Raw genomic sequence first — 21,171 nt, 5'->3', positions numbered from 1 at the left:
AGTAAAACAACAAAACGTGCAAGTTGCCAGCTAGTGACTTGCTAGATAAATCTTCACAAAATATGTCAACACCTACCAAAGCATGAGGGCGCATAATTCTTCTCCAATAAACTAGTTAGGATCCCTAAGGTAGTCTTTAGTAAAGATGACACCAAACAAGGTGAGCTCGTTTGAATATAAGGAAGTCTAATATCCTTATTGGGAGGAGATCTATATATCTATATAGAGATCTCTTTGCAATGATAACCACCTCCTTCATACAGACCTCCTTTGAATAATATAATGGAAAGATAGATAAAACTATATTTTTCGTTTTTCATGTTTTCTTGCATCCTGATGATAGATCATATAGTATTCATCCTTTTCAGGTCGAGTATCTATTGAGTTTACTAAGAAGGCCCATCGAACAACTAGAGGATAATTACAAATGTTATGGGCCAAGGGCTAGCATTTGTAACAAGTGTTTGACTAGTGAAAAAAGAAGAAGTGAAGAAAGATAAAGGTACACAACTCATTGGATGAAGCTTTGAACACTAAACTAGACTTTTATGGACTGCTTGAGGTATGACTTGGAAAAATTGACACAAACACGTACCCTCTTTTGAAGGTGAGGGAAACGTCATCTTGCTCAGTATGAACAGCATCCCCTAGAGATGTAGCAATGTAGTCAAGGAAGTGATATTGATGAAAGGAAAATTCAGAACAAAGCAAGAACCGTCCCATTAACAAAGAGGGAAGTAAGACTACCTTTACCCAAATAGACACAACATTAAAGAATTCAATTTGCAGGTTGAACAAAGTAAACTATGATTTAAAAATGAGTGGGTATTGTTCCCAAAATCACAGTCAACCATCTAGCACAACCTTCAAAGCCTAATTAATGGAAAAGCATGCAACAAAGAAACCCCCATTGTAGGAATAAAGTTCAATAGCCTCCCATGGAATTTGCAAATAAGACTACGACAAGAATGATAAATTTGGTTTTCTTGACCACCTCCTTACCACAAACCACATTACGAGGAATTTGAAAACAATTATTTATCAAAAAAAAAATACTTGCAAAAATTGAAAATTTTAATGTTGTTTTGAGGAGATTTAAAGATTATGTTCAAGTTAGATGGTGTTCGATTCAAATCCCTCACAAGTTGGTTAAATTCATAATAGCTTAACAAAACAAAGAAGAGAACTCATAATTAGTATGCTTCTCCCCCATAAAAACACAAATATGCGATCCAATTATTCAATTACAAAAAAAATCTGCGAAATACAGAGGAGACATTTCAAATAAATTTTGCATTGCTAATCTATTCGCATCTTCAGCGAAGAGCAATTCGCGAATCCATTTCATCTGCTTATACTCGACACACTAAAAATTCCAATTAAAAAACCGATCCGATCCATAATTTGTCTTATGTACACACGTATAATTAAAATTTATGTCTTTACACTAAAATAATTTGGCTTTCCTAACAGAAAAACTATCCCTGCGCCGGCAATCCTCCCTCTCCACTTTCCACATCAGGGAAAACCTTTTTTTCTCTATCTCTGCTCAGCATTCTCGACAACGAGCGCAGATGTGAACAGACGGGCGGAGATTTGGCGGAAGAACCATTTGACGACAAATAAGATACATCCGAAGAAAAACTCTCGTTCCTCCGCTTGGGCACATCAATAACAATCTGCGGCAGAGCCCTGTTAATCCGTCCTTCGCTAGTCTGGCCCTCCTCCAGATTTGGCTGCCCGCCAGAAACCTCCTCTACTTTAGCAGCCTCGGCTTCCACACTGGCTCTACAGAGGGGGCAAGTAGAATGCGAATAAAACCACATATCAATACACTCAATATGAAAGCAGTGTTTGCATTTGGGCAAAATCCTTCCTTTTTCCTTCTCCGCAAATTCAGAAAGGCAAACCGGGCATTCCAAAGCGCCTTCTTCATAATTCTTCGCACTGTAAACGAACAAAGGGAGGGTTTCCAAAACCGCCTTGTCGAGGCCGACGTGAGGAGAATCCTCCTCCTGAGCGAAATAAAACCGGCGGCGCAGCAGAGAATTCTGGCGGCGCCTGTGAGAAACCCTCGCAGAGTATCTCCAAAACCACCTCGCGTAGAGATGTAACAGAAAGACGAACAGAACGACTGTAAACAGAACAATCACAGCTGCAATCATGATTTTGCTGTTAACGTCGTCTCTGCTACTGTGAGGCTGAGGGGGATTATTTCCGTCACGATCCATTGAAGTAATAATAATCTGAACAAGCTACGCGAGATATAATTATTATAGCAGACTGCAAAAGAAAAAAGGCCCAAATCGCAAATCGCAAATCCCAAAGGTGAGACTTTTATTTTTGTGCTCGGGAAGTTTCCTGCGGAGAGGGGTTTTGGTTTTTCGCTGGGCAGACAGAACGCCTCTTTTTAAGGTTTTATTTTTGACTTGGACACCGATGATTTAATTTCGCTGACGTGGCACTTCGGAGCCGTGGTCCACACGCCTCCAGCAGTGTAATTTAGTCGACATTTTTCTTTTTTAATATTTGAGCTTCATGTGCGATCTTGACTTTTAGAGAAGGGAAAATATTGTATTTTAATCTTCTCTTATTTCGAAGCTTTGTCTGCAGTCCTGTTTAGCCGCTTATGTGCCGCGAATCGCTGTCACGGTAGAGAGATCTAAGTTGAAGGATTTGTACGCATCACCGACTCTCTAGACTCTATGCAGAAATATATAGGTTTAAATTTTGAAATAATGTCTATAGTCTAGGGATAAAAATTGATTTTAAAATGAGGCCGTGTCATTTCTTTCGCTCATTCAACTCTCCTGGTTTGACCAGCGGAGGCAGTTTTTAGGGTCGTGTGATTTGGGAAGGTAACTGCGAAGCTCCCAAAGTTTGCCTCACAACTTTTCAGTGGTGAAAAGGTTTGGATAGTTTTATTCACCCAAGAATCTCATTTCAAGGCAGATTCTTGCTTTGACTTGCAAATTTATATATCAATTATATATGTGATAGGTACGCAAATGTTAGTTGTTCATCCCAACTTTGTATATATTTTGTGGAATGTCTTTATTACAAAAATATAACAATATATTAATGATTGTGATGTGAATATCAACTGTGTGATTTTTGAGTCAAACTCGATGACCCATGTTTCATGAGTAGTGATTCAACATGAATCCATCTCTCATGAGAATAAATGGAACACTTAGCACTCATTGGATCTAGGTGATGCTCACAGGGGTGAAGCACCGAGACTTCCCGGGAGGTCACCCATCCCAGTACTACTCCAGCCTGAGCGCGCTTAACTACGGAGTTTCCTCCACAGTTAAACCCAAAGCTTGCAACCCCATTTGCAAAACCTTCACCAAGTGTTGTGCCTTATGAACCATTCATTAGAAAGCCCCTTAAGCTTATCAATTGATAAGTAGGAGATGATTTCCACAGCTAGTCAAATTGTGATGTGAATATCAGGATTTAACTGTGTGATTTTTGAGTCAAACTCGATGACCCATGTTTCATGAGTAGTGATTCAACATGAATCCATCTCTCATGAGAATAAATGGAACACTTAGCACTCATTGGATCTAGGTGATGCTCACAGGGGTGAAGCACCGGGACTTCCCGGGAGGTCACCCATCCCAGTACTACTCCAGCCTGAGCGCGCTTAATATATTAATGAGTGAATTGTTTTAACATTTGGTTTCACTTGATGGCACGATTTCTATTTATCTTTATTCACTTCTTTTAACACCAATTTTCATATATATATACATACATGTCTGTGGGCGAGCACACAAATACACACATTTCTATATGTATGTGTATATGTATATGCATATGTGGGGGCATGCATGTATGTACACACGTATGTATCTTTGTGTGTGTATATATAGACATGGAGATACATATATGCATGCATGTATGTATAATTAAGACTTCTAGTCATACATTTATATTTTTATATAATGCTTTCAATATGTCATTTTATAGTTCTAAGATTTATTTCTTTTGACAAAAAAACCATATATTAATTATACATGACAATATATTAATGTTTACTTAAATATTTGACTTGACTTAATGGCCTTGATCTATATCTATCATTATTGACTCCTTTTCACACCAATTCTCATATTTATGTCATTGTTAGTTGTCACGATTCATACATTTATATTTTCACTTCTTTTTGGAATGCCATTTAAAGTTCTCAGATTTATTCATTTAATGTTTACTTTGATGGAATATTTTAATATAATAATATGTGAATGAGTGGTATTATTTTAAAATATATAACAAAGATGATGACAAAAAAAAGAATAATAGTTCAAAAAACTCCAAGTGAAAAAGAAAACAATACTATTTTAGTTTTCAACATATCTACATCTATCTTTATTTACTCATTTTCACACCAATGTTTATATATGTGTCATTATAACACCCCTATTCACACTTGAATTTTTATTTATTGCCTTGAATACGTCATCTTAAAGATTTAAGATTTTTTTTTCAAGTGGTTAGGAATTGACTTTATTAAGGCATGAGATGTGTGAGAATGACTACAATTTTAATTTATCAAATTGTTCTCTTACATTTATCAAAGCACATGAATTTTTCCAAGATGACTTCCCCCCCCCCCCCCCCCCCCCCCCCTTAAGTATGTATTATCCTTCATTATGGTTCTAGATCTATATTTATTAATGGTCTATTGGCACCTTATAAAATGAGATAACATTTTTATAATGCTCTTCAAGACTTGCAAATTTTTCTAGTTTTTGTTCATAATGATCTCATGATTTTTCTACAACTATCCATAGAATTATATAATTTTCCTCCTATAGTCAATATAGATAAGTAATCCATATTCTCTCAAACATCGCAATTCAACATGTTTCATAGCACAAAATTTTAAAACTTGAATTATAACACAATAATTAAGATTTAGTGACAAATTTGAATTCAAAGAATCTATCAATCATGCATCTTCATGTCTCAATGAAGCCAAAACTATATATAAACATTATTGGCAATATGTTTGGCCAAGATGATACATCCATCATGATGAAAGAAATCATATCAAAGAAATACTAAATGTTGACAAGGTGAGAAATATTCCATAAAAAAAAAGTAAAGTTACGTTGAAAAATCATTCATCAAAGAGCATATATATAGATACATTCTTTGAAAATAGTGATGGTACTAATATTGTTGTAGTATCGAGGCTCTACCAAAGCTAAGAACCATCACATTGAAAGACAATGCTACATCAAAAAGTATAGTTCTGATGAGAACTCTTGTCAAAATACAAATAAAGATGATGTTGATATGATCTCATATATCTCACCAAGGCATGACTAGTCTTATCGAAACAAAGGACATAGACTATCAAGGAGACATACGGATAATCCCTCTAAAAACTTGGTGTCAATGAAACTTCAAACATCTACCAAAGCTAAAGAACCTCTCATCAAGAAGGAATGTTACATTCAAAAGTTAGACTTTGATGTAACATCTATAAAGGTTACCCTAGAATATGATGATATCAATGTAGCAATACAAATCTATCAAACAAGAAAAGTGTCTTGGTAAAAGCACTTATTTCATAAAAATAATATGATAAGCCCTATATTGCTTGTGTAGATTACTTTTCAGTTCGTATTGCTAAACTCATTTATGTTAGTGATCTTATATGTGTTGGTTTATTTAGTAATACTTTGGAACTACTTTATGTTTGGATTTATATATCATGAGTCATTCCTTAGTTGAGACATTATATCTATTAAGTTGATGGTTATGGTGTTAGAATGATTAGAATAACTGGGGGGGGGGGGGGGGAGGCGGAGGGATCTTTTATCCTTAGGTCTAGATGTACCAATTTAACTTTTAACAAATTCAAACAACTTAATCAAACTCATAAATTCACTTGGCCAATATAACAATTCATTAGTAATCCAACTTATCATATCATCACTTAGCTCTTTGTTTAGTATATATCGAATAACATAGACATATAATAGTAAATAACATGAAACATGAAAATAACATTCACACAAGTATGACACTAGGATTTAACATAGAAACTCAATTTGGGGAAAACCACAAAGTAACATGATACTAGTTTTTCACTCTTTTGAAGTGAGCTCGGTTAAGAGAAAACCTTATTAAAGGTTACAAAACACATTGTTAGGTGTGACCCTGTTAAGGATTTAATCACCCCGTTAGGAGTGGCCTTGTTAAAGGTCTTTATAACATCCTATTAAAATATCACCTTGATTAAAGGATTTACAATATGACTATTAGGTCAATCTTGATTAAAGGATATTATTGCCACAAATGGTTAGAAAGTAACAACTAGGTTGGTTTGATAGTCTAGGGAGAAAATTTGATTTAAAAATGAGGTCATGTCATTTATTTCATTCATTCAATTCTCTTGGTTTGACTAGGGGAGGCAGTTTTTAGGGTCATGTGATTTGGAAAGCTATCTAGGAATCTGTCAAAGTCTATTATCCTTTATGATAGAAGATCACAACTTTTGAGTGGTGAAAAGGTTTGGATAGTTTTATTTGCCCAAAAATATAATTTCAAGGTAGATTCTTCCTTTCACTGGGAAACTTATACATCAATTATGTATGTGATAGGTATATAAATGTTAGTTTTTCATTCAACTTTGTATATATTTTGTGGGATGCTATAATTTAATAATAATTTTGTCTTTATTACAATAAAATAAAAATATATTTATGAGTGAATTATTTTAGCATTTGGTTTGACTTGATGACATGATCTCTATCTATCTTTATTCACTTCTTTTTACACCAATTTTCATATGCATACATACATGTGTGTGTGTGTGTGTGTGTGTGTGTGTGTGTGTGCATGTGCATATGCATGCACGGGGATGTGCATATGTGTGCACAGGGGTGCGCACATGTGTACACACACACACACACATGTATGTATGCATATGAAAATTGGTGTAAAAAGAAGTGAATAAAGATAGATAGAGATCATGTCATCAAGTCAAACTAAATGCTAAAATAATTCACTCATAAATATATTTTTATTTTATTGTAATAAAGACAAAATTATTATTAAAATTTTCATATGCATAAATACATTTGTGTGTGCGTGTGCATGTGCATGCGCAGGGATGTGCATATGCATGCACATGCACATGCGCGCGCGCACACACACACACACACACATTTTATATGTATATACATATGCATGTGTGTGTGCATGTATGTATGTATACACATATGTGTCTTTGTGTGTGTGCATATAGACATATAGATACATATATGCATGTATGAATTATGAAGATTTCTAATTCATACATTTTTATTTTTATTTATTGCTTTCAATATGTTATTTTATAGTTCTAGGATTTATTTCCTTTGACAAAAAAAATCATATATTAATTATACATGACAATATACTAATGAGTGGTTTATTTAAATATTTGATTTGACTTAATGACGTTGATCTATATATATCATTGTTGACTCATTTTCACACCAATTCTCATATATATGTCATTATTAGGTGTCAAAGTTCATATATTTATATTTTCACTTCTTTTTGGAATGTCATTTTAAAGTTCTAAGATATATTCATTTTATGTTAACTTTGGTGGAATATTTTAATATAATATGTCAATGAGTGATATTATTTTAAAATATAGAATAAAGATTATGACAAAAAAAGGAATAATAGTTCCAAAAACACTCCAAGGAAAAAAGAAAAAAAAGAAAAAATTACTATTTTAGTTTTTAACATATCTACATCTATCTTTATTTACTCATTTTCACACCAATGTTCATATATGCATCATTTTAACAACCCTATTCACACTTGTATTTTTATTTCTTGTCTTGAATATGCCATCTTAAAGATTTAAGATTTATTTTTTAAAGTGGTTAAGAATTGACTTTATTAAGGCTTGAGATGTGTGAGAATGACTACAAATTTTAATTTATCAAATTGTTCTCTTACATTTATCAAAACATGCAAATTTTTCTCATCTGACTTTATTTTTTCCCTTAAGTGTGTATCCTCCTTCATTATGGTTCTTACATTTATCAACGCACATGAATTTTTCTAATATGACTTTGTTTTTTTTCCCTTTAGTATGTATTCTCCTTCATTATGGTTCTAGATCTATATTTATTAATGGTCTATTAACAACTTACAAAATGATCTATATCATTTTCTTATTTCCCTCAAAGACTCACAATTTTTTCCCATTTTTGTTCATACTAATCTCATGATTTTCCTATTACTGTCCATAGAATTATATAATATTCTTCCTATAGTCCATAAAGATCAGTAATCCATATCCTCTCAAACACTGCAATTCAACATGTTTCATAGCATTAAACATCAAAACTTGAATTATAATACAATACTTAAGATCTACTGTCAAATTTGAGCTCAAACAATCTATCAATCATGCATCTTCATCTTTTAATGAAGCCAAAACTAGATATAAACAATATTGGGAGTATTTTTTGCCAAGTTGACACATCCATCATTTTGAAAGAAATCATATCAAAGAAATATAAATGTTGACAGGGTGAGAAATATTCCAAAAAAAAAAAAAAAGAAGTTACATTGAAAAGTCATTTATCAAAGAGAATATATATACTTTCTTTGCAAATAGTGATAGTACTAATATTGTTGTAGTATCGAGGGTCTACCAACGCTAAGAACCATCACATTGAAAGATAATGCTACATCAAAAAGTTCAATTTTGATGATAATTCTTGTCGAAATACAAATAAAGCTGATGTTCATATGATGTCATATATCTAGCAAAGACATGACTAGTCTTATCAAAACAAAGGACATAGATGATTGAGGAAACATACGGATAATCCCTCTAAAAACTTGGTGTCAATGAAACTTCGAACATCTACCAAAGCTAAACCACCTCTCAACAAAAAGGAAGGTTTCATTCAAAAGTTGGATTTTGATGTAACATCTATAAAGGTTACCTCAGAATATGATGATATCGATGTAGCAATAAAGATCTATCAAACAAGAAAAGTGCCTTAGTAAACATACTTTTTTCATCAAAAAAATGATAAGCCCTATATTGCTTATGTGTAGGTTACTTTTTAGTTCGTATTTCTAAACTCTTTATGTTTGTGTTCATGCATGTGTTGGTTTATTTAGCAATATCTTGGCACTACTTTATGTTTGGATTTATATATCATGAGTCATTCCTTAGTCAAGACATTATATTTATTCAATTGATTGTTATGGATACTCACATGACGATGTTGGTCATTTATATTCTTTCAGTTCGTGATTATGGTTATCTCATGATGATAGATTTATATGTCGTGATGTCATGGATTTATTGGTTACCAACCCCATACTTACATGTGTATGGGTCTCTTGTATGTTTTACATTTTATTTGATGTGCTTGATGTGATTGAGGGATTGATTTGTAGTCACATGTGTAATAGATCTATATGATGTACCACTCCCCCCCATTATTAATTATATATATATATATATACATACTCATCTTTTATGCAAGATTATGGGTATCGAGCATCAACTTTTTATGAATTGCGAAGTTTAGCATGCTAGATCACAATATCTCAATAGTAAAAGAGGAGAGATAATGTTCATGTCTGAATCCCAACCAAATATTTTATTGTCTAGAAATAACTTAGACAAGTATCTCATTGACTACCCATTTGAATTCATCAAGATGACATGAAATCATGAACTCATCCCTCGAGCTTGGTTTTGCATTGAGGATTTCATTATTTTTTCTTTCTTGTGCATGTCATGTGATTTATCATGGGATGTGGTATAATCAATTAAGAAATCAAATAAGATTAAACTAAAGGAAAAATTATTATATTTATTATAACATGGAAAAACTAAAATTTAGGTTATTTAATTATTAAGAAACTAATTATATACTTATATTTAATTTGGAGACTTAATTAAAAATTCTAGCTATCGAAGTTGAGGATTTAATTAAATAATAAGTAAATTAGAATTTAATGCATAATTAATTCAATAATAATTAATTTTTGAGTTGCATATAATTGGTATGCTATAAGTATTAATTATAAATAAAAATATTAATCATGCAATTCAAAAGTGCATCACAGATAAATTGAGAATGGATTTTTTTTAGACTTTGCAAATTAGAAATCATGGAGTGTCAAGTTTTCTTCATGAGAGTTGTTTATGGTCATTTAGCACATATATGATTTTTTGGAGAGTCTAAATTTATAGGTTTTTGGTGATTTGAGAATTGAAGTTAAAGAATACTTTTCAAAACTTAGTATTGTTGGAAAAAATAATACTAGGGTGGGTGAATCAACATTCTAGCACTTTTAGCCCAACTATATATTTCAATATTTAACCATATGCATGCACAAATAAATAAATGAAAAAGTCAAATACACAACTCCAAGAAACTCATAACACCATAATTTGTTTTTTAGGAAACCCAAGCCAACTGAAAATGTTAGTGGGGATGGTACCCACAATAATGTACACTAATATGAAAGTTCTCTTTTAAGAGATTTGACCCTATTAGGAGTCATTACATACATTTAATACATGATTTCTTGTTGGAGGACTAGACCTTATTAAAGGTATCAACCCTATTAGGAGTTGTATCACAATGTATCTCATTGCTCATACAAAGATATAGATTGATAAAACAAGTAATATATATAATACCAAAATTATTGTACTAATATTTTCTATATCTAATTAGTTCTTTATATATCTCACATTTGATTTTGCTCATGTAGCAACTGATCAAATCTAATCATTAAAATGTTATCATAGTACGATACATAAAACTCGCATACTGTGTGCATATCAATACCATACTTTGCATAATCAAAATTTCCTTATTATACACCCTTGTAATTATGCTTATCTAGTTGACCTGATGATGAAATGTGTAAACACTTGTCCAAAACTTATTACCAAAACTTTCTAACTGAGGGTTATCATCTAGGATGTTATCTCTATATTTCAAGTAATTAAGTTGACAATACAATACAATTCCTTAGACCAAAATGTCTGACCTCTACCTCATACCTTATCCTTTATGATATAGGCATGTCTTCATATTATCCTTCCAAAATATATGCTAACTGATATACTAACACCTAAAATTATAATTGCATCATATACACAATCCATTATATCATTATCCAAAATTATGTCCATAAATACTTATCTAGTGAAGCTTGCTAACTAAAACAACACCTCTATTGACAGAATTCCTGAATTATACTTAGGCAATTTTCTTATTGCACTAAGTCTAAAACTATAGTTAAGTCCATGCAACCTTACCTTCTGATAGTGTTTCCATAAATGACAACATCCATGCCATTATATCTGACTACTTGCCACAATCTTTTTCTTTGCATTGATCGCAACACTTAGTGACAAATTGACTAAGTGTCAAAATTACCAAAACATCAAAATTGTTCAAAACTTAACCTTATAAAAAGCTTAACAAAAATTAAGCAAAAAAATCCATCTTTATACCTCATCATGTTGTACTCCCCATTTCTTCATATTGTACTTCCCTTTTGACTATTTATATTTTTCACTAATACAAATTGCCCTTAGACATCAATGGAAAATGTGAGCATACTATGTACAAATAAAAAATGTAGTACTTCAAAAATTATTCACACTAGCTTCAAAATGTCTACAAAATTCCTTCTTAGTGTGGCAAAAATGTTATCCCATGTTATCCTCATGTTCTCTACCCCTTGGATTACTCCACAAATTGCATATGTTGTAATTTATACTCCTTATAGATCAATAGGTATAACACCTCATAAGTATTCTTGGAAGAGTCCAATAATTCCAATTTCTTGTGCATTAATTCTAGTTTTGGTGATAGTGGACTTCACAATAATGAAAATCTACTCAATACTATATCCCTTTCCCTTTGCAAAACATCAATTGCATAAAAAATCTTACTTACAACTATGTCCATGTCTACAAAATTTTTCTCTATCAAATTAGTAAACTCATTTGCTAACTTTTCTAGCTTCTCTTCATCATTTTTGATGCATTGGATAACATTTTCAACATATCTTATAGATTTTGTACAAACAATATATACTTGTTTTTCCTCATGTACACACTCTCTTACCTCCTTGATGTATTCATCAATTACTTAAACATCATTTGTGGTGCACAAGCACCTAAAGTACAAGAGCACAAGGAGGTTAAGAGTACTTATCTCATAGATTAATTTTTTTTAAAGACATTTATAATGTGTTTGGGTCCATGAGTTGAAATGTAAAGGCTAGAGAAGCCATTTGTAATAAGTGTCAAAATTGTGCAAGGAGGTCTCAAATTGGTCAAGAAAAAATATGAAAGAATGCCTTATAAATGATTAAATTGATGTAAAATTTCCATTTAATTCCATTTTATGGTTATTCAAGTGTCCATGCAAATATTTGTCAAATTTGGACTTACACTTCAAAAGTTGTAATGTGAAAAGTACATAAAAAATGTCAAAGTTGCATAACGATTTAAAATAATGTAAGGAGATGGTTTAAAAGGTGGTTTGGAAGTTATAACCAATCAAAAAAATTATAAAAATGGATTTATGGTCGAACCAAAAGAATAATGGAAGGAAAGAGATACATTTGAAACAAATTTGGTGACATTTTGAGTTGTTATTTTGATTGACTTTTCAAATTTAGTGTTGTTTCCAGGTCTTGTATGGCCATGTATGACTTGGAAACCATATATAATATATATTTTTGGATAGAAAGATGAATAATATTCCTTCTCTTTTTGGTTTGGATTAGTTTCATTTGTTTTTGAAGAAGTTATGCACATTTTAGTGAAAATAGTTATTTACAGATTTCGGATTTCTTGAGAGCAATCATGTTGCAGCATTTGGTACTGACATATATGGAATAGTTACAACTCTAAATAGATCCACTAGAATCCTTTTGGTTTGAGTTGTTTTCAATCATATTTATGGAAGTTATGAATGTTTTAATGGAAATTGGTTTTTTTATATCTTCAATGGAGTTGCAAGCATAGATTTGCATGCACGTAATGATTTATAGATTTGAATAATTAATGGATTGTAGATTTGAAAACTAGACTCATATGTGGTAATTTTTCAATTGGTTTGGTTTCATTTGGATTTTTTTTGAGAAAGATATTAGATTCCCAAGGCAAGGTTTTGAGTTTTACTTCTGCATTTTTACACTAACATTGGGTCTTGATACAGAGATCATAAATTATAATTTGGTTCTTGGATTGGGATCAACTTTGGATATGATTTAGAAGGACTAATTAAAAATAATTCCTCCAAAGGGTTTGGCAAGAAAGTTTTTGGAATAAACATTATGAATAATGGAATCTAAAATAGAAACCAGGCTATGAGAATGAGAGAATATTAAGCTCGATTGTGGTTAACCTTATAAAATGCCTCTATGTTGAATGTTTAATGTAAGTGATATGTATATTGGCTTTGTTTCAAATCCTATTTACATCAATTTGTAATGTTAGCACATACCTCATGGAACTACTCTCTTCCAAATTCACATTCTTTCTTTGCATTGGTAGATTCCACACGCAAAGTATAATGAGCATGAAAGTCTTCTATAACACTTATTATATTTTCAACAGCAATATTACCTTCAAACGTTTTATGTGAGGGCAATGCATTATGCAATCTATCCAATCCTTGTTCCAATTTTCTTACATGCTTTTCATGTTTTTCTTATGTACTTTTCATAGTATTTCTCATATGTATGCATGTATTATAATTAAGAGTTCCAATTCAATCATATATATTTTAATTTATTATTTTCAATATGTCATTTTATAGTTCTAAGACTTATTTCCTTTAACAACAAAATTATACATTAATTGTACATGCCAATATATTAATGAGTGATTAACTTAAACATTTGGTTAATGAATGATTAACTTGATCTATATCTATCTTTATTTTCTCCTATTCACACCAACTCTCATATATATGTCATTATTAGGTGTCAGAATTCATATAAATATATTTGCACTTCTATTTTGATGTCATTTTAAAGCTCTAAAGATAATTCATTTTATATTTAATTTAGTGAAATATTTTAATATAATAATATATCAATGAGTGATATTTTTTAAACTATTGAACAAAGATGATGACAAAGAAAAAATAATAGTTCAAAAAAGAACTCCAACGAAATAAGAAAAAAATGGAAAAATACAAATGTTAGTTTGGTTTGTAACATGATCTATATCTATCTTTATTTACTCATTTTCACACCAATTCTCATATATGTATCATTATTGCACCCTTATTCACACTCATACTTTTATTTGTTGCCTTGAACATGTCATCATAAAGATTTAAGATTTATTTTTCAAGTGGTTAGGAATTGACTTTCGTAAGGCTTGAGGTGTGTAAGAATAACCACAAATTTTGACTTATCAAATTATTTTCTTGCATTTATTAAAGCCCGCGGATTTTTCTACTATGACTTTGTTTCTTCCCTTAAGTATATATTCTCCTTCATTATGGTTCTATATTTATTTTTATTAATGACCTATTAGCACTTCATAAAATGAGATAACATTTTTACATTTTCTTCCAAGACTTGTAAATTTTTCCCATTATTGTTCTTACTATCTCATGATGTTTTGTAATAAACCCCGAATAGATGCATATGTACCCAAGATTATTCTTTTTTGAAATAAATAATAAAAAATTAAATGATAATTGAAATAATTATATATTGGAAAAAAATAATTATTCAATATATAATAAATCCTAACAATATAATCAAATATTATATACATACATACATACATACATACATACATACATACATACATACATACATACATACATACATACATACATACATACATACATACATACATACATACATACATATATATATATATATATATATATATATATATATATATATATATATATATATATATATGTATGTATATATATACATATAGATATATACATATATATGTATATATCTATATGTATATATATACATACATATATATATATATATATATATATATATATATATATATATATATATATATATATATATATATATATGTATATATATATGTATGTATATATATATATGTATGTATATATACATACATATACATACATACATACGTACATACATACATATACATACATATACATACATATACATATACATATACATATACATATACATATACATACACACACACACACACACACACACACACACACACACACACATAAATATCTTTCACAAAACAAAGTATATTACATGCATTTTAATAAGACAAAGTTATCTCGACCGACAGAGGGAAAGGATTTGTTTGGCCAGTCACATCCCTTGACTAGGAATGGTGGCTATATATTAGAATTCGTGCTCAAGGAAAAGGGAGGAAGGGGTGGATAGAGAAGATAGGAAGGAGAGAAATAGGCAAGGAAAACCATCAACACAAGCAGACCATTATCGAGATTAATGAGTTTATTACAGACATAAGCTAGGATACAATGCAGGGGTGTATCGGGTACTGCAGATCTGGTCACCGCAAGTAAGGATTATTCATCATGTCTTTGGTTTATACCACATGTGTGTGTGTGTGTGTGTGTGTGTGTGTGTGTGTGTGTGTGTCTATATATATATATATGTCCTAGAATTAATAATCACATTAAAGAAAGAATTCATGTATAAATTCATGATGTTACTGAAAGAAAATTCAATAGATATAAATGAAATGAATAATTAGATTATTTCTATCTAAATCCCATAAAGAGAATGAGTATTCGTTAAAATGGAAATTTAGGAAACAGGTACATAAATACATAAGAGAATGAGTAATATACTCATTAAGAGATGGATTTCATTATTTACAAGTATTAGAGTTCCATAAGAGAATGAGTAATATACTCATTAAGAGATGGATCTCATTATTTACAGGATGAAACTATTGGAGAATTGTCATGATCTCCTTAATCTCTGGGTGTATATCCCAAATGAACAAATTTGGATACCATATACAAATTCAATATCCATTAAGAGATGGATTCCTATCTGAGGGTAGTCTTAGGGTCAAATTTCCCCCATTAACTTAGAATAGATTCTTATATCACTAATATTTGATGAATTGTTGCACTAATATTGGTTTTGCAAGAGAATTCGATAGGAGAATAATCAGGAACATTACACTAACTTAGAATAGGATTTACTTTTTTTACTAGAGTTGAACAATTTATCATAGTAACATATATTTTTTTTGTAGGTAATCTGTGGGAGATTAAGTAGGGACAATTATAGTAGTATCAGAGCATAATCCTGCCAACTTGTGGATTTTTTTTTTGCCAAAAAAAATAGAAGGAAAAGCCTATGGAAAAATAACTAGCCTAGGAGTTAAGAAACTTCATGGAACAAACTAATGAGAAATTTGAGAGAAGCAACCAATTAATACTTCAAGCCATCCAAAACATGAGTAATAATAACCAAAACGAAAGAACCATTCCAGTTACATGAAGAGATATGCAATCTAATCGCTCATGGAATGAACACTAAACTCAAATTTCTTCCCTTAGACTGACTCTACCATCATTTTTTCCTAAGGAAGAACCTGTTGGAGAAGAAGGAGAAGCAAACCCAAATAGTGTGGAGAACTGACCCAAATGTATGCAAGGCTAGAACCTAAAATCCAAAGAATATTTCCCTTTAAAGAATATTATGAAATGAAAATGCTAGCAAGTTACAATAAATGTAAAAATCATTGGGAAGGAGAGATCCATGCCAAGATAGGGAAATTGATCCTACCATATTTTGAGGGCACAAGAAAAGAAACCACTCAAGCTTGGGTGCAAAAACTTGATACTTACCTTTCACTCAGCCCTATGATGCAGGAAAATACCATTAAATTTGCAATAATTCATCTAATTGGAGAAACGCATAATTGGTGGCACCATGGTATTATCACTTTGGGTCATAAGAGCATAACTACCTATGAAGAATTTACACAAAAGCTCATTAGTAGATTCGACCAAAAAGAACTAGAATGGTACTTCTAAGAACTAACCACCTCAAGAAAACTAGAACTCTTGAAGAATTTGCCAAAAAAATTTAGAGTTTATCAGTCATGGTTCCTAACATATCTCATAAGAGAAGAGTATATATGTTCATCGAAGGACTTAAGGAGCACATCAAAATAAGGGTAAAATCCTTTGAGCCTCAAACACTAGAGGAAGCCATTCGTAAGGCCAAAATGACATAATATGACATGCCAAAGGAAAAATAAAAAACAAGTTCCTTCAAGTCATCAAATCAAAATGAAGGACCAAAAAGGGAACCGATAAAATGTTTTCATTGTCAGCAGGGACTGTGTTTCAAATGTAAGGGACCATGGATGAAGGGTCATCAATGTAAAAGAGGAAAAATGAATAACCTGGAGGAAACAATCAACAAGGGACCTTAAAAAGGGCTAGAATAGAGGACTCTGAGCATGGAACAATAGTAGTCATCACACAAGGGAATGAGAATAGACCCTTTCAACTTAAAGGAGTGGTTAAAGGACAAAGGATAACTGCCTTAGTAGACACAGGAGCTTCACATGATTTTCTTAGCTAGCAATTGGTAGAAAGACGTAAGACAACCACTCAAAATTTCAAAGGATTCAAAGTCATCATGGGAAATGGTACCATAGATCAGTGTACCAAATTTATTCTCTAGTTAGAGGTCAAGATAGGGGACCATATAATCAAAAGAAACTTTTTCATGGTCAAACTTCAAAATGACATCATTTTAGGGATGTCATGGATAAATTCTTTGAGAAGATTTACAATGGATAGTCCTAATTTGGAGATATGTTTCCAACATCAGGGAAAGGAAGTAATATTAAAAGGAAAATTCAACGGTTCTCTGAAGATGGTATCATGTAATAGAATGGAGAAAATTATCTGGCATAGTCAAGGTGAATAGATAGCTCAATGCATGATCCTAGACGAATCAACCATTTATGGCCAAATGACACATATCAACATTCACCCCATTCTTATGAAGCACAAGAGGGTCTTTGATGATATTTCGCCTAGACTTCCCCCCAAAAGAGGGTTTGAACATTCAATCAAATTGGAAGAAGGAGAAAAACCCATAATCACCACGCCTTATCGCCACCCTCACAAATTTAAGGAAGAAATTGAAATTTTTTTTAGGAATTGTTGGAAATGGGACATATTCAACCTAGCTATAGTCCTTTTGCATCGTCAGTTGTCTCGGTTAAAAAGAAAGATGGAACAATGAGAATGTGTATAGATTATTGATCCCTTAAAAAAAGATAATTAAAAATAGATATCTAATTCCTAGGATTGATGAACTGATGGATGAATTACATGGAGCCAAATACTTCTCAAAAATTGATTTAAGGTCAGGGTACCACCAAATTAGAATGAGAAAAGAAGATGTTCCAAAAACAACTTTCCATTGCCATTATGGTCACTTTGAATTTCTAGTTCTTCCTTTTCGACTCACCAATGCACGTGTTACTTTCCAATCCTGCATGAATCCTATTTTTTGTCAATAGTTAAGGAAATTATTACTCTTTTTTTTTTATGACATACTTATTTACAACAAGACATGGGAGGAACACCTCAAGCACATTGAGCAAGTTTTAAACATCTTAGAATTAGAGTCCTTATATGCAAAAATGTCAAAATGTGAATTTGGACTTGAGGAAATCATTTATTTGGGTCACAAAATTAGTAGTGAAGGAGTAAGTGTGGATGAAAAAAAAATTAAGGCAATCAAAGACTAGCAAACTCCCATAACTTTAACACAACTTAAGGGATTTGTAGGCTTATGCAGCTACTATCGATGGTTTGTGAAGGGATTCTAAAAAATTGCCGCTCCTCTCACAGACTTAATGAAAAAGGGGGCTTTCACTTGGAACGAGAAGGCCCAAGCCACTTTTGAATAGCTCAAATTAACCATGAGTTCCTATTTAGTATTAGCCATTCCTGATTTCTCCGTACCATTTGATGTGATGCATCTGAGGAAGGAATTAGAGCAGTGCTCATGCAAAGAAAAAATCCCATAGCTTTTGAAAGCCGCAAGCTTATAGAGATAGAAATTCTTTATTCTATTTATGCTAAAGAAATGTTGGCCATAATGCATGCCTTGGTTAAATTTCATCAATATTTAGTTTCTGGGAAGTTTTTGGTAAAAATAGACCACAATAGCTTACGTTACTTTTTGAGCCAGAAGGATCTTAACAATAGACAACAAAAATGGGTGAATAAAATACAAGCCTATGATTTTGATATTGAATATATGAAGAGAGCAAGTAACCAAGTCACAGATGCACTCTCTAGAAAAGCCCATATCAATGCCATCACAAACATCAACAAAGACTGGAAGGTAGGAATCATCAAAGAATATGAACAAGATGCACAAGATCAATAAATGCTAAGAGGAAACCTATCCCACAAAGACTATAAAATTAAGGATAACTTAATACACTATAAAGGGAGAACATTTTTGATTCCCCAATCTCAATTTAAGGGCTAGATACCGAAGAAATTCATGACAATCCTTTAGCAGGGCATCAAGGATATTATAAAACATATAAACACATCATAGAATGATATTTTTGGAAAAAGAAATTTTTTTGATGTACACAGATATGTACAAGAGTGTATGACTTGCTAGCGTAATAAGGTCGAGCTCACCCATCTAGCTGGGTTACTTCAACCATTACCTATTCCCCATCAAAAATGGGAAAGTATATCCATGGACTTCATAATAGGTTTACCCAAGGTACAAGGGAAGGATGGGATCTTCGTAATCATAGATAAGCTCACCAAGTATGCTCATTTTTTCTTGACCTCTACAGAATATATGCCTCCCAAATTGCCAAAATTTTCTTTAGAGAAGTATTCCAACTACATGGGCTCCCTCAAAATATTATCAGTGATAGAGATAGTAAATTTATTAGTAAGTCCTAGCAGGAACTCTTTAGATTAGCAGGCACAACATTGACTCCTAGCACACGTTACCACCTCCAAATAGATGGTCAAACAGAAATCGTAAACAAGTGGTTGGAAGGATATCTTAGAAATTATATTACAGGTCAGAAAAATGCATGGATCAAATGGTTGCACTGGGGGAATATTGCTATAATACGACGTATCATATGTTAATGGTAATGAGTCCATTCAATACTCTATATGGATATGAAGCACTAGCCTTCAGAGATTTGATGCAGCAGGAAAGCAATGTACCCAAGGCAAAAGACTGTATTCAACAAAGTAGAGACATTTTGAAGTCCCTAAAAGAAAATCTACACCCAACTCAAAATCAACAAAAAATACATGCAGATAAGAAACATATTGAAAGAAGCCTCGAAATAGGAGATCTTGTGTTCTTACGAATACAACCATATAGACAATCCACCCTCAAACAAAGTGGTGCAAAGAAATTAAAACCCCGCTTCTACAAACCCTACAAGATATTACAAAAAATTGGAGAAGTGGCCTATGAGCTAGAGCTTCCTGAAGGCAGTAAGGTCCACAATGTGTTTCATGTATCATGGCTTAAAAAGGTCATCGAACAATATACCATTCCTTGTGATGAGTTGGCCCCATTAGATAATGAAGGGAAACACATCTAATATCTTGAGGTTATTTTGGATACCCTAGAAAAGAAATTATAGAACCACACACTTATAGAATATTTGGTTAAATGGAAACATCTACCAAGTGAGGATGCCACTTGGAAAAAGAGGAAGTCCTTAAGTTGCTTGAGGATAAGCAAAATCAAGAGGGGGAGAATGTAACAAACCCTGAATAGATGCATATGTACCCAAGACTATTCTTGTTTGAAATAAATAATAATTAAATAAATAATAATTGAAATAATTATATATTGGAAAAAAATAATTATCCAATATTTTTGTTATAAATAATAATTAAATAAATTGGAAAAATAATTATTCAATATATAATAAATCCTAATACTATAATCAAATCATACATACATACATACATACATACATACATACATACATACATACATACATACATACATACATACATACATACATACATACATACATACATACATACATACATACATACATACATACATACATACATACATATA

At 31.7% G+C, this 21,171-nt stretch overlaps 1 protein-coding gene across 1 annotated transcript; it reads right to left on the bottom strand.

Annotated features, from left to right (window-relative positions):
• Positions 1-1,212: 1,212 nt before the first annotated feature.
• On the bottom strand, positions 1,213-2,404 carry LOC149550483 (RING-H2 finger protein ATL2-like). The gene has a single exon (XM_089793490.1). It carries the CDS (start codon positions 2,229-2,231, stop codon positions 1,479-1,481), a length of 753 nt encoding a protein of 250 aa, XP_089649616.1. The 5' UTR covers positions 2,232-2,404; the 3' UTR covers positions 1,213-1,478.
• Between the last annotated feature and the right edge of the window lie 18,767 nt (positions 2,405-21,171).

This window comes from Cupressus sempervirens, chromosome 7, assembly GCF_028749045.1.
Source record: "Cupressus sempervirens isolate cs-2001-9-10 chromosome 7, ASM2874904v1, whole genome shotgun sequence".
NCBI lineage: Eukaryota > Viridiplantae > Streptophyta > Pinopsida > Cupressales > Cupressaceae > Cupressus > Cupressus sempervirens.
Note: the sequence above shows the minus strand (reverse complement) of the source record. Positions and strands in the feature narration are given on the sequence as shown.